The sequence below is a fragment of the Colobus angolensis genome, unplaced genomic scaffold (genome assembly GCF_000951035.1).
Source record: "Colobus angolensis palliatus isolate OR3802 unplaced genomic scaffold, Cang.pa_1.0 Scaffold173, whole genome shotgun sequence".
NCBI lineage: Eukaryota > Metazoa > Chordata > Mammalia > Primates > Cercopithecidae > Colobus > Colobus angolensis.
In genome coordinates, this window is record NW_012114855.1 from 1,904,444 (window position 1) to 1,917,319 (window position 12,876).

A 12,876-nucleotide genomic window follows, 5' to 3' on the forward strand; every position below is an offset into this window, starting at 1 on the left:
TCTCAAAAAACCAAACAAAAAGGCCAGACTCTCCAGACACAGGACAATTAGGAGAAGGCTAGAGAGTGAGTTGGAGGGGCAAATGAGAACATCATATCATCCTCCATCTGGACTTTGTGACAGAGAAACATGAGTGTTACGTTTATATAGTCACGTGTTGTGTAATGACATCTGTCAATAGCAGACTGCATATACCACACTGCTCCCATCAGATCATAATGGAGCTAAAAATTCCTATTGCCTAGTGACATCATAGCCATCTTAACATCACGTGCAACACATTACTCGTGTTCGGTGATGTTGGTGTCAACAAACCTACTGCACTGCCATTTATATAAAACTATAGTGCAATTATGTACAGTACATAATACTTGATAAAAAATGGCTGTTACTAGTGTATGTATTTGTCATACTATCATTATTTTAGTGTATTCCTTCTACTTATGTTTTTTTTTAAGTTAACTGTAAAACAGCCTCAGGCAGGTCCTTCAGGAGGTATTTCAGAAGGCATTATTATCCCACGAGATGACAGCTCCGTGTGTGTTAATGCCCCTGAAGACCTTCCAGTGGGACAAGGTAAGAAGGTAGAAGAGAGTGATATTGATGATCCTGACTCTATGTAGGCCTAGGCTAAGGTGTGTGTTTGTGTCTTAGTTTTTAACAAAAAAGTTTTAAAAGTTAAAAATAAATTATTTTAAAAATAGAAAACTGCTTATAGAATAAGAATATAAAGAAAAATATTTTCATATAGCTGTACAAGGTGTTTGTGTTTCAAACTATGTGTTGTTATAAAAGAGTCGAAAAGTTAAGAGCCAGGCACAGTGGGGCGCACTTATAGTCCCAGATACTCTGGAAGCTGAGACGGGAAGGTTGCTTGAGCCCAGGAGTTCAAAGCTGTTGTGTGCTTTGATCATGGCTGTGAATAACCACTGTACTCTAGCCTGGACAATGTAGCAAGACCCCATCTCTTTAAAAATAGAGATAGTTTAAAAAAAATTAAAATTTGTAAAGTAAAAAAGTTCCAGTAAGCTAAGTTTAATTTATTATTGAAGAAAGAAAAATATTTTTTATAAATTTAGTGTAGTCTAAGTATACCATGTTTATGAACTAAGTGTACACAGTAGTGTACTAGAATGTCCCAGGCCTTCACATTCTTTGACCGCTCACTCACTGACTCACCCAGAGCTACTTCCATTTCTGAGAACTGTAATCATGATGAGTACCCTATACAGGTGTACCATTTTTTTTCTTATATTTTTACTGTACCTTTTCTATGTTAAGAGAGAGAAGTACTCACCATTGTGTTACAGTTGTCTACAGGATTCAGCGTAGTATCATGTATACACATTTCTAGACTAGGAGCAATAGACTCTATTATATAACCTTTGTGTGTTGAAGGCTATACCATCTAGGGTTGTGTAAGTGCACTCTAAAGTTGCTCGGAAGACAAAGTCACCTAACGATGATAGGCTACTCAGAAGATATCTGTGGTTTTTTGTTTATTTATTTTTTTTGAGACAGAGTCTCACTCTGTTGCCCAGGCTGGAGTGCAGTGGCGCCGTCTCGGCTCACTGCAAGCTCCGCCCCCCGGGTTCTCTCCTTTTTCCTGCCTCAGCCTCCCAAGTAGCTGGGACTACAGGTGCTCACCACCACGCCCGGCTAATTTTTGTGTGTGTGTTTTTAGTAGAGACGGGGTTTCACCGTGTTAGCCAGGATGATCTCAATCTACTGACCTCGTGATCCACCCGCCTCGGCCTCCCAAAGTGCTGGGATTACAGGCGTGAGCCACCACGCCCGGCCATCTGTGTTGTTAAGCAAAGCATGACTGTAACTGCAGGTATAGAGAGGAAGGCCTAGTGCAAGGACCAGTGGTCACTGATTCTGACATTCAGATCCCAACATTTGGTTTGTTTGTTTGTTTTTTGGTTTTTGGGTTTTTTTGAGGGGGGGTGCGGTTTGAGACAGAGTTTTGCTCTTGTTGCCTAAGCTGGAGTGCAATGGCGAGATCTGGGCTCAGTGCACCTTCCGCCTCCCAGGTTCAAGCAACTCTCCTGCCTCAGCCTCCTGAGTAGCTGGGATTATAGGCACGTGCCACCACGCCCAGCTAATTTTTTGTATTTTTAGTAGAAACGGAGTTTCACCATGTTAGCCAGGCTGGTCTCAAACTCCTGACCTCAGGTGATCTGCCCGCCTCGGCCTCCCAAAGCGCTGGGATTACAGGCATGAGTCACCACACCCAGCAAAATTAGCCAGCAGTGATGGTGTGTGCCACCATGTTGGCCAGGCTGGTCTCGAACTCTTTACCTCAGATGATCCGCCTGCCTTGGCCTCCCAGAGTGAGCCACAGGCATGAGCCAAGACTCAACCCTTTGATAGGAGGAATGTTGAGTAGTTGTAACCATTTTTAATCTACCACACCAAGAAGCTTAAAAACTGAACTTAATAGCTTGAAGCCCTAAAGTCACAGGACAAAACCATTTTTGAGACCCCATTCTTTCGAGGATCATTTAGCTTTCTCCCTGCTCTCCCCATTCTCACTCCAACCCCTGCCCCACTCATGGTTCACTTCTGTAACCCCAAATTTTGCACCACCCAAAACTCCTCTAAGAGCATAGTCGATGCCACTGTGATTTTCTGCTTTCCCGGGTAGCAGGGCCCTGCTGCTACGCCTCCAGATGATGCATTTATTCATGGTGGCAGGTGTATTCGATGAAACTGAAGAGATTGGAAAATTATGTAAAATGTTTGAGAATGTGCATGCTTATGCTTGCATTTAATGGGTCCGTTTTAAAAAGTCCCTGAACCCTGAAGCCAAGACAAAGTTTGGTATCTCTGAGGCCGTATGTTTAAATATTTGCGATTCTGAAGAGCCTGATTCAGCGTGTTTTTCCCCATTCTCATCCCCTTCCCAGTTATGTCTTCCATGTGCAGGCGTTTTCCTATTCATTTCCCTCATGATTGAAATGGTGACAGTTACATCTGCATTATAATCTTTCATCCTGAGTCTTTTACAGATATTATGCAGAGATAAGCCATGGTGTCTTTCTTTTACAGGTGGAGAAATTAAAATATGCATAAATTAGCCTGAAAAAAAGGTACCAGAAAACCCAGAGCGATCTGACATCACTTCATTTTGCTCCATTTTGCTTCATTTTGCTCCATTTTGCTCCCTCATCCCTCATACAGGGTTTTCTAACAGCAGTCCTCTTGAGATTTGGGGAAGGATAGGTCTTTGTTTTGGGGACTGTCATGTACATTGTGGGATGTTTAGCAGTATCCCTGGCCTCTACTCACAGATGCTAGTAGCATCCCCCTGCCCCCAACCCCGGACCCACCAAGTAGTGACATCCAAGACTGCTTCCAGGCATTGCAGATTTCCTGAGGGTTGGAGGATAGGGAGGTGAATTGTCCCTGGTTGAGAAGTACTGCCTTCCAGTAGAGCATTTGAAGCTCCTGGGCATCAGGGACTGTGAATTACTGGTCTGAGGGATGGAGGGCCTGGGGCACAGAGGATATCTTACAAATCTTTTGAGTGTTTCTGATGTACCACCAGGGGTAAGAATCTGTTCCAGGCGGGGCACAATGGCTTATGCCTGTAATCCCAGCACTTTGGGAGGCCAAGGTGAGTGGATCACTCGAGGTCAGAAGTTTGAGACCAGCCTGACCAACGTGGTGAAACCCCAGCTCTACTAAAAATACAAAAATTACCTGGGCATAGTGGTGGGTGCTTGTAATCCTAGCTACTCAGGAGGCTGAGGCAGGAGAATCACTTGAACCCAGGAGGCGGAGGTTGCAGTGAGCTGAGATCGCACCACTTCATTCCAGCCTGGGTGACAAAGTGAGACTCTGTCTCAGAAAACAGCAAAAACAATCTGTTCCAGAATTCAAATCCCACTTCTCTAAGCCTGAGTTTCCTGATGTGTGATACTAAAATGATAATATTGTACCTGTCTCATACAACTGTGAGCCTGAAATCTGGTAATATTAAGCACAGTGTCTGGAATGTCATCATTTGCTCACTACATGCTAGCTTTCATGATGCTTCTCATTCCTCTCTTTCATCTCCCCTCCTCTTTCTTCTTGGAAGCAAGTATAAGAGCAGAGGCCGGGACTGTAGCACCCATCTGGGTTGGGAATTTGCATTTTGAGTGTGGGGGTAGGGTATATACGGGAGATGAGAGCAGAGTGGGGTGACGGTTCAGATGAGCCCTGGTGGGGGCCGGCATGGAGCCTCACAGTCAAGGGCAAAGGGACCCTCCATAGAGGAAGAAGAGTGGTAGAGTGATACGAGGCTCTGAGAGTCCTACTCATATGGCAAGCCCATAATTGTAGGATTTCTGAGAAAATTAGATTCTATATGAAGCCAAGGTCCAGTTTCTCGTACTGGGAATAGGTGTCCAAGGTGGGGTGAAGGTCATTGGGGTTAAATGAGTCATGGATGTGGATTTGAGGCTGCGGGATGGTTCATCCCTGATGGCCGAACCTCCCGTGCTGATCTAAGAAAGTGGGGTGATGAAGGAGGCCTGGGAACCAGAGGACATTGTCACGTCACCCTGTATGGGAGGGACCCAGATATCAGGACTGCATTTTGACATGGCTGGTTGGGATAACGAGGTATCTGGAAGCCCGTGTCATGGGAGCAGGAGCTGTGAGGAGTTCTGGAAAAGAAAAGGCAGCTCTCAGGTGCCCTCCTTTAATGGATGTATTGAATACTGGAGGAAACGTCATCTTTCTACAATACGCCCAGGACTGAACGCAACTGGAGTGCGTGTTAAGAGGCAGGTTTCCATTCAAGGAAGGCTGTGCTTCCGTAGAAAGGACAAAATCCAGAAGTGTGAACTGTCCATTCTTTCCGAGGCTGGATGATGATGTCTTGTCCGGGATGCCCTAGAGTGGTGCTTTCCGATCTTTTTCAAGTTGTGCTACACATAGAAAATGATAACTGCTGTGGTGCAGGAGGAAAATAGAAAAGTTGCTTGAGGATGACAGCCCTGCCCAGTAACTTAGAGGGCGTAAACAGATGAGTGTATTTGTCACCTATAATTCAATCATGGCACACTGAGGTGCCTCGGCACTCCATTTGAGAAGCCCAGCTCTGGAGGTCCTTTTTTGGCACCATTGGAACTCAGTGTGGTGGGCAGTATATTCCCCTCTTGACATTGTTCCCTCACTCCTTAGCACCATCCTGCAAGACACGTGTCATGACGCTTAAGTGGCAATGAGTTAGTGGACCCTGTAGCTCTCCCAGGGTCACCGTGGGTTCAAGGATTCATGTCTGAGGCCCATGCTCCTGGCTACTTAGTTGAGATGACCCCTTGGGTTCCCTTCAGTTCTGCCAGTCTTCCGTTCTTTGAACTGTATCCCAGATGGGGTGCAGGGGTGTCCATGTGTCCCCTTTGGCCCTTTTATTAGGTTGACTCTAACCCAACACATCTTGTGGAAACATTTCACAAACTCTCCGAGCCATAACTTCTTAGTGTGAGATCCCCGATTGTTGGTTCATACTTTCAGGATGTATTTCTTTCCTCTCTGTTTAACCAGTTGTCATTGTCACTCAGCTTGGGGACAGGAGACTCACTGTTTGCCTATTTGAGCCAATCACCATCTCTCTTGTCCCCAAAATGTAATTGGAAGGAGACTTAATGGTTTCCAAATGATAATAGCTCCATAAACCGATTAAAAAGGCCTTCATAAAACCGTCTTGAGTTATTTTCCACAGCTGCAGACGGTGTCCTTTGTTTTCTAATGATGCCAAAAAGAAATCAGGGCCATTTTTCTTTCTAGTGTGATCTGAAGCACCAGGAAGGCCTTCTTCCGTCTGTTTGACTGCTCACCCTGTCCTCTTTTCTTCCCAGACAATCCACGTTGCTATTGTCTGCGCCGGATACAATGCCAGCCGGGATGTCGTCACCCTGGTCAAATCCGTCCTGTTCCATAGGTAAGAACAACTTCTGTGCTGTGTGGGCAGAGGTCTGTCACTGCCTGTCTGTGTATTTCCTTGGGGAAGGGTTAAATAACAGCAGAATTTCTCATCAATCATTCTAGCTGCCATAAAAGTGTAATTTTTGTCTGAAACCCTGAGGAGATGATTGTGTTAACAATGTTTAATGACAGCGATTAGGTGCTGTCTTGCCATGTTTAGAATTGTAACTCTCAGACCTAATGCAATCTTAAAGGATACCTCACATCCGATGCTTCGGTCTCTCTATCGGCTTCCCCTGCCTAGCATTTACCAGACCTCAGTTGTTATACATCCTTGTCGGTAGGTTGTGTTACGGATTGAGTTATGTCCACCACAGTTCTTATGTTGAGGCCCTCATCCCTGGTACCTGAGAATATGACTGTATTTGGAGATAGGGTATTTAATTAGATTAAAATGGGGTCCTTATAGTAGGCCCTAATCTAATATGACAGGTGTCCTTAAAAAAAAAAAAAAGGGGGGGGGATTAGGATACAGACATGTGCCAAACACAGACCATGTGAACATACATTGAGAAGGAGGCCATCTGCAAGTCAAGAGAGCGGCCTCAAAAGATGTTGGACTTCTAGCCGCATAGATGGTGGGAAAATAAATTTCTCTTGTTTTATCCACCTAGTCCGTGGTGTTCCACTGACTTCCTCTATTCTGATGTGGCTGTCCCACTACTGGGCATTTCTGACTAAAAAAGTCCTGCCTTACATTAAAGTTTCCCAACCTGTGGATGATCCCCATTGACTCTGATGGATCCCCCATGGGAACCATCATCTTAAGGATTGGTTCTTCTTCTACCTGGAAGTGATAATGCCTCTGGATGCTCATCACTTCTCCTTGTGACACTTCCAGCACTGGCTTCTGCTTTCTCTGGGAACTTTTCTTCTGTTCCTCACTATTTTGATTGGTGTCTACACATACCCAGGGTCCTATCCAGAATGGCGTTCACGGTTCCAGCCAGTGCCCTTGGCTCTGCTTTAACACTCTGGCCAAGGGTTTGGATGAAGCTTATCCACAGCTGTAGCCAACAGCATGGAAATCTATTGGGTGGATGAGTCAGGATCCAGGAGGCTCTCCATAGTAGGAATAGTGGTGAAAAGTTTTCAGAGGTCAGCTGAACAGAGATCCATGTAAAATGCTGCACCTGAATCTGTCAATGGCATAAACAAAGATGGGAGCCATGGTGGGCTTCCCAGACCTACCAACCCTGCAAGCAACTGGGATTTCATCATTGGTTCCACCTTCTCTCTGTCTTCCAACAAGCCCATCTGCAGTCAGTGCTTTGCAATTCTCCCTCTGAGATAGTTTTCACTTTCTCCCCCCTTCTCTCCATCCCCACGACAACTGATGTCGTTCAGGGCCACCTGTCCTCTCACCTTCATGTATCCTTCCTGCCTCCCCAGTGTTACTCTTCAGATCATCTGCTGTGAGTCCAGAATGACATTTCAAACAGGCACATCTGATTTCTCAAAACCTTTTAGCGGCTTCTCCTTGTCAAGGGGTGGAAATCAAACCTCTTTACCATGGCACAAAGACCAGGTTGATCTCCATGGTGCTTTCTGTCTCCTCTTTTTGCTTTGACTTCAGACTCCAGCAGCTCTGAACTGCTTGTAGCTCCCCAGCCCCCGCATAGCGTGTCCGGCCTGTTGTGTCTCGTTATGCTGCTCTGTCTACCCATTTCTCCCTCCTTCTCCATTTCCTCCCACCCTCACATTGGCAAACTCCCTCTTAGTCTTTCAGACTTTACATAAGCATCTTTTCTAACAGGAAGCCAACCTTCTGCCTGGATTGGGGTTTCTCGTCTACCAGCCCACAATACCCTGTGCATCTTTCCATCATTAGATCTATTACATTATGTTTTATATATCTATTCATTATAGGTCTGCTGTAGCAAAATGTGGGCTTTCTGGAAGACAGAACCCATGCCGTCATTTTCTATGTCCCTAGTATCTTAGCAAAGTACCTGACAGATATTACATGCTCAATAAATGTTAACTTATTTGACAAGTCAATCCAGAGGAGTTCATTAATAAAGAACATGAAGATATTTATTATTCAATCAATTAGCTAATATATCCAGCCCAGACTTAGTTCAGTTCCACATTCATGACACTATATAGCTGAGTGATTTTCAGCAGGTCATTTTAACTTTATTTTTATTTATTTATTTTTCTGAGACAGAGTTTCGCTCTTGTTGTCAAGGCTGGAGTGCGATGGTGCAATCTTGGCTCACTGTAACCTCTGCCTCCTGGATTTCAGTGATTCTCCTGCCTCAGCCTCCCCAAGTAGCTGGCTTTATAGGCGCCCGCCACCACACCCAGCTAATTTTTGTATTTTTAGTAGAGACAGGATTTCTCCATGTTGGCCAGGCTGGTCCCGAACTCCTGACCTCAGGTGATCCACCTGCTTTGGCCTCCCAAAGTGCAGAGATTACAGGTGTGAGCCACTGCCCCCAGCCATTTTAACTCTTTAGACTTTAGTTGTTTTAATCAGTTAACTTTTGCTGTGTGTCAGTTCACCCTAAAACTTATTGGTCTAAAACATTTTCATATTAGTTCAGTTGTTTCTACTGGACTCACCAGTGCGTTTCTTTTGCTGGGCCCCTTATGTGCCTGCAGCAAGCTGGCAAGTTAGCAAGCGTCAAGTTCACTGCCCAACCTGAATGAGGAAGTGGATAGGAGAAGTAAGCAATCAACAAATAGATAACAGTTCACTATAGAGGCTGTCAGTTCTTCGTCATAGCGCTGTCCAGTTGGAGTTATGATTTTAGTTGTATATTTGAGGAGGAAATGGGAACACCAGATAAAGAATGACCAAATGGGGCTTGACCTACTGTCCTCTGAACTGAGGTGATATGCCCCTCCCCATTGTTATTGTTTCTCTGCAGTTTTGAAGGCTCCTTTCAGTACTACGGCCTTCATCCTGTGGCTTAAAACCAGGCATTTTGTACACTTAAGCACTGAAGTAGATGAGTGGTCTTCAGCCTTTTATGTATTTACTACTTGTTGCCATGAGGTATCAGGTCCCTCCCTGGTTAACAACAACTACAACAAAAAAGCCCACTTTCTACAAAAGGGCCTTTGCATGATTAAAGGTATTCAATTATGCTACTTGTCAATTATAACAAAGTTAAAGGTCATAAAAACCTCTGGTGTTGTGTATAAATTTTATTCCTGTTGCTTTAGCTGCAAATCAAATAATCGAATAGTTGTTGAAACTGTAAGAATCCTGTTGGGTATAAACTTTTACTCCTACAGTAACAGTGCAGCACAAAGATGTTAAATTTAAAAATAGCAGTAGTAGTATTATTAACTGCTGATGGCATGTCATACTTTTAAGGCAGCATGGGGACTTGAGAAGAAAGCAAATCCTTAGTATGTGCTATGAAAATTCTGCATCCCATTTGTTATGCTGAGCCCCTGTCTACTCCAGTGGGCATGGCACCAGGTTCAAGAGGTGAAAGAAGAGACCCAGGGCCAGCAAATGAGACGTTGGGTTTAACTGGGAGCTTACATATATGGGAAGAGATTCCAGCGGCAGTGGGCTGGACAGCTCTGCCTTATGTATAGCCCAGTGGCAACAGGCTGGTCAGGAGAACCCTAGGATGCAGTAGCAGCAGGCTGGGCAGGAAAACTGCAACTACTTATGAAAGGCACGCAGTTTATATAACATTTTCACTTCGTACCCGTATTAGTCCATTTTCATACTAGTATAAAGAACTGCTTGAGACTGGGTAATTTATAAAGGAAAGGGGTTTAATTGACTCACAGCTTAGCATGGCTGGGGAAGCCTCAGGAAACCTACAATCATGGCATCTTCTTCACAAGACGGCAGGAAGGCGAAGTGCTGAGTGAAGGGGGAAGATCACTCTAGAAAGCCATCAGATCTGGTGAGAACTCACTCACTCACTATCATGAGAACAGCATGGGGGAAACCACCCCCATAATTCAGTAACCTCCACCTGGTCTCTCCCTTGACACGTGGCGATATAGGGATTATAGGGATTACAATTCAAGATGAGATTTGGGTGGGGACACAGAGCCTACCCATACCAGCACCCTTTCCCTAACAACCTCCAGTGGGGGTGGCACCAGGAGGTTGCAAAGTCGCACCACTTCAATCACCCCAAAACTCAGGGCCTCAATTCCCCTTATGGCCTGTATTCTGTGGGACAGTTTGGGAGCTCTAAAGGTTCTTATAGACAAGGAATGAATCTCCAGGTTGGCCTCTCCTGGATTCTCCAGTTCAGAACACACATTGAGATGCGTCTGTCATACAGGGTCATTCTCAGGGTATGCTTAAGTTGTTGCTGTCAGGTGCATTTACCGTATACCATTTTAATGACTGCTGACCACCTTGGACCAAATTACCATGGAAGTTCCTGTCATCCCTGAAATTATACAAATGGGAATGATTCTGTGAATTGATATGCTGGTGATGAGTTGAGATATCAAGACAAAAGGACTTTTGAAAGACTTTCGGCTCAGAAAGTCCAGCTATAAATAGCTTCATTGCTTCCCAAGCACATTATGGGGATTAACTAATACATGGTTATAAAATACATTGACAAATGAAGTACCTTACTAATGTTAATAATAGTATAATAATAGTGGTGCAGGATGCTTCTTTTGGCTTTCACTGTTAATTACAGTAATTAAATTTATTTTCCAGACAAGATTTTTAGCAAATTTTCATTTAAGGCTTGCTTTGTTACATCAAATCAATTTTACTTCTGCCATATGCTTGATGACATCTTTTAAAAGATAGTAAAAGAGGAATAAAGGCACGCTTGCACACTAATGCCAACACTGACAATTGCTGTGACCTGTTGGAGAGAAATTCATACAATGTGGGAAGACCTTGACCCAGTATGCCCACCTTAGGGACTCTCCCTTAAAAAGATAACCCTAACAATAGAAAAGCCTTTTATAAAATATTGCTTTGTAATTATAAAATTGGATAATACTTAAGAACAGAATAAAAAATGGAACATTCTCTTATAGTAAACCATATACTCAGTTTTGAAAAGTATGGTATACCATGAAGCAATGCTTATAAAAATAAGGGAAAATAGGCCGGGCGCGGTGGCTCAAGCCTGTAATCCCAGCACTTTGGGAGGCCGAGACGGGCGGATCACGAGGTCAGGAGATCGAGATCATCCTGGCAAACATGGTGAAACCCCGTCTCTACTAAAAAATACAAAAAACTAGCCGGGTGAGGTGGCGGGTGCCTGTAGTCCCAGCTACTCGGGAGGCTGAGGCAGGAGAATGGCGTGAACCTGGGAGGTGGAGCTTGCAGTGAGCTGAGATCTGGCCACTGCACTCCAGCCTGGGCGACAGAGTGAGACTCCGTCTCAAAAAAAAAATAAATTAAAAAAAAAAAAATAAGGGAAAATATAATTTAAAATGGGATGCATAGTATATATTTCAGTATATAAACACATGCGTATATGTGACAGTACACATATACAGGGTCAAAATACAGACCAGCAGAAAATACATAAGAAATAGAACTTTTGCATGTTGTGTTTGGGTGATAGAAATATCTTGTTTTTTTTTTAGACAGTCTTGTCCTGTCATCCAGGCTGGAGTGCAGTGGCCTGATCTTGACGCAATCTCGGCGCACTGAAACCTCCACCTTCTGGGTTCAACCGATTCTTCTGCCTCAGCCTCTTAAGTAGCTGGGACTATAGGCATGCGCCACCACGCCCGGCTAATTTTTTTTGTATTTGTTTAGTGGAGATGGGGTTTTACCATGTTAGCCTGGCTGGTCTGAAACTCCTGACCTCAGATGATCCACCCGCATCGGCTTCCCGAAGAGCTGGGTGGGGTTATAGGTGTGAGCTACCGTGCCTGGGCATAATCTTGTTTTTGTTTTCAGTGTTAAATATATTTTTGGTTGTGTCACCATACAACCTCTATGGTGAAGAAGAAAGATGGATGAGAAAAATATATACAAATTATAAAGGACAAAGGTTTGTTCGTTACCCAGTAGAAAATGGCACAATATATGTCTATATCACCTAGATAGCAGGATATTCAGAGGAAGACTGGGGGGCATGCCTGTGACTCCAATACCAGTTGCAAATAAACTGGGAAATATTGCTGGTCTTCAAAGAAACTAAACTCTTAGGGAGCAGAGAGAAGAAATATTTATTTAGCAACTAAGTGTTTACCTCCTGGGCAGGAAGGTGGATCAGCTTGTAAAAATTTAATATTTGTTTGCTAGCATGATCTGCGTACTCTCATACTCTATAGCCCTGTTGGCAGAATGAAGCTGGGTTATTTGCCTTACTTTGCATATCAAGTAGTTGTTTTTGGTTTTGTTTTTTTAAACCTCACTTGTGCCCCTGAAGGACATGGTGAATAAAAGAGCATATTCATGACCAGTATCTGCCTTTAATTGTCTTTTCCCTTATTCAGGCTCGAATTCATTGTAGAACTGTCTAAGTTGTTCATAGAATTTGAATAAAACAAAGAAGCAGGCCTAGGTTCTGGTTCTGCTCCTACCAGGACTAAGCTGGGTGACGCTAAGCGAGTGACTCTACATCTTGGAGCTTTGACTTGTTTCTCAACCTGCCATAGAGCCCCGTTTTGAATATGGGAAGATAGGCTCTATGTAAAACTTGTCTGTATTTTATTTATTTAACAAATACAAATGTAGCTCTTGCTCTGTATCAGGGTCTGTTCCAAGTGTTTCCCAGATACTAATGCATTGATTCCTCATATGCCTTCAGGAGGTGAGCACTAGTATGATGCCCATTTTACTGAGAGTGAAACTAAGGAACAATATGCTAAGTCATGGCTCAAGGTCTCAGGGAGAAGATGGGCAGAGCCCGGTTGGAAACCAGGCAGTCTAGCTTCGGAATCTGAGCTTCTCACCACAAAGAAGTTATCATTTTTATG

The 12,876-nt window shown here is 43.9% G+C and overlaps 1 protein-coding gene across 1 annotated transcript in view; it reads left to right on the top strand.

Annotated features, from left to right (window-relative positions):
- The window catches only part of LARGE (like-glycosyltransferase), a 375,239-nt gene that overhangs the window by 310,893 nt on the left and 51,470 nt on the right, over nt 1–12,876 (top strand). The window contains exon 4 of the mRNA XM_011938453.1: nt 5,856–5,938. Within this exon, the coding sequence (XP_011793843.1) occupies nt 5,856–5,938 (83 nt within the window). The remainder of the gene's footprint in view (nt 1–5,855; nt 5,939–12,876) is intronic.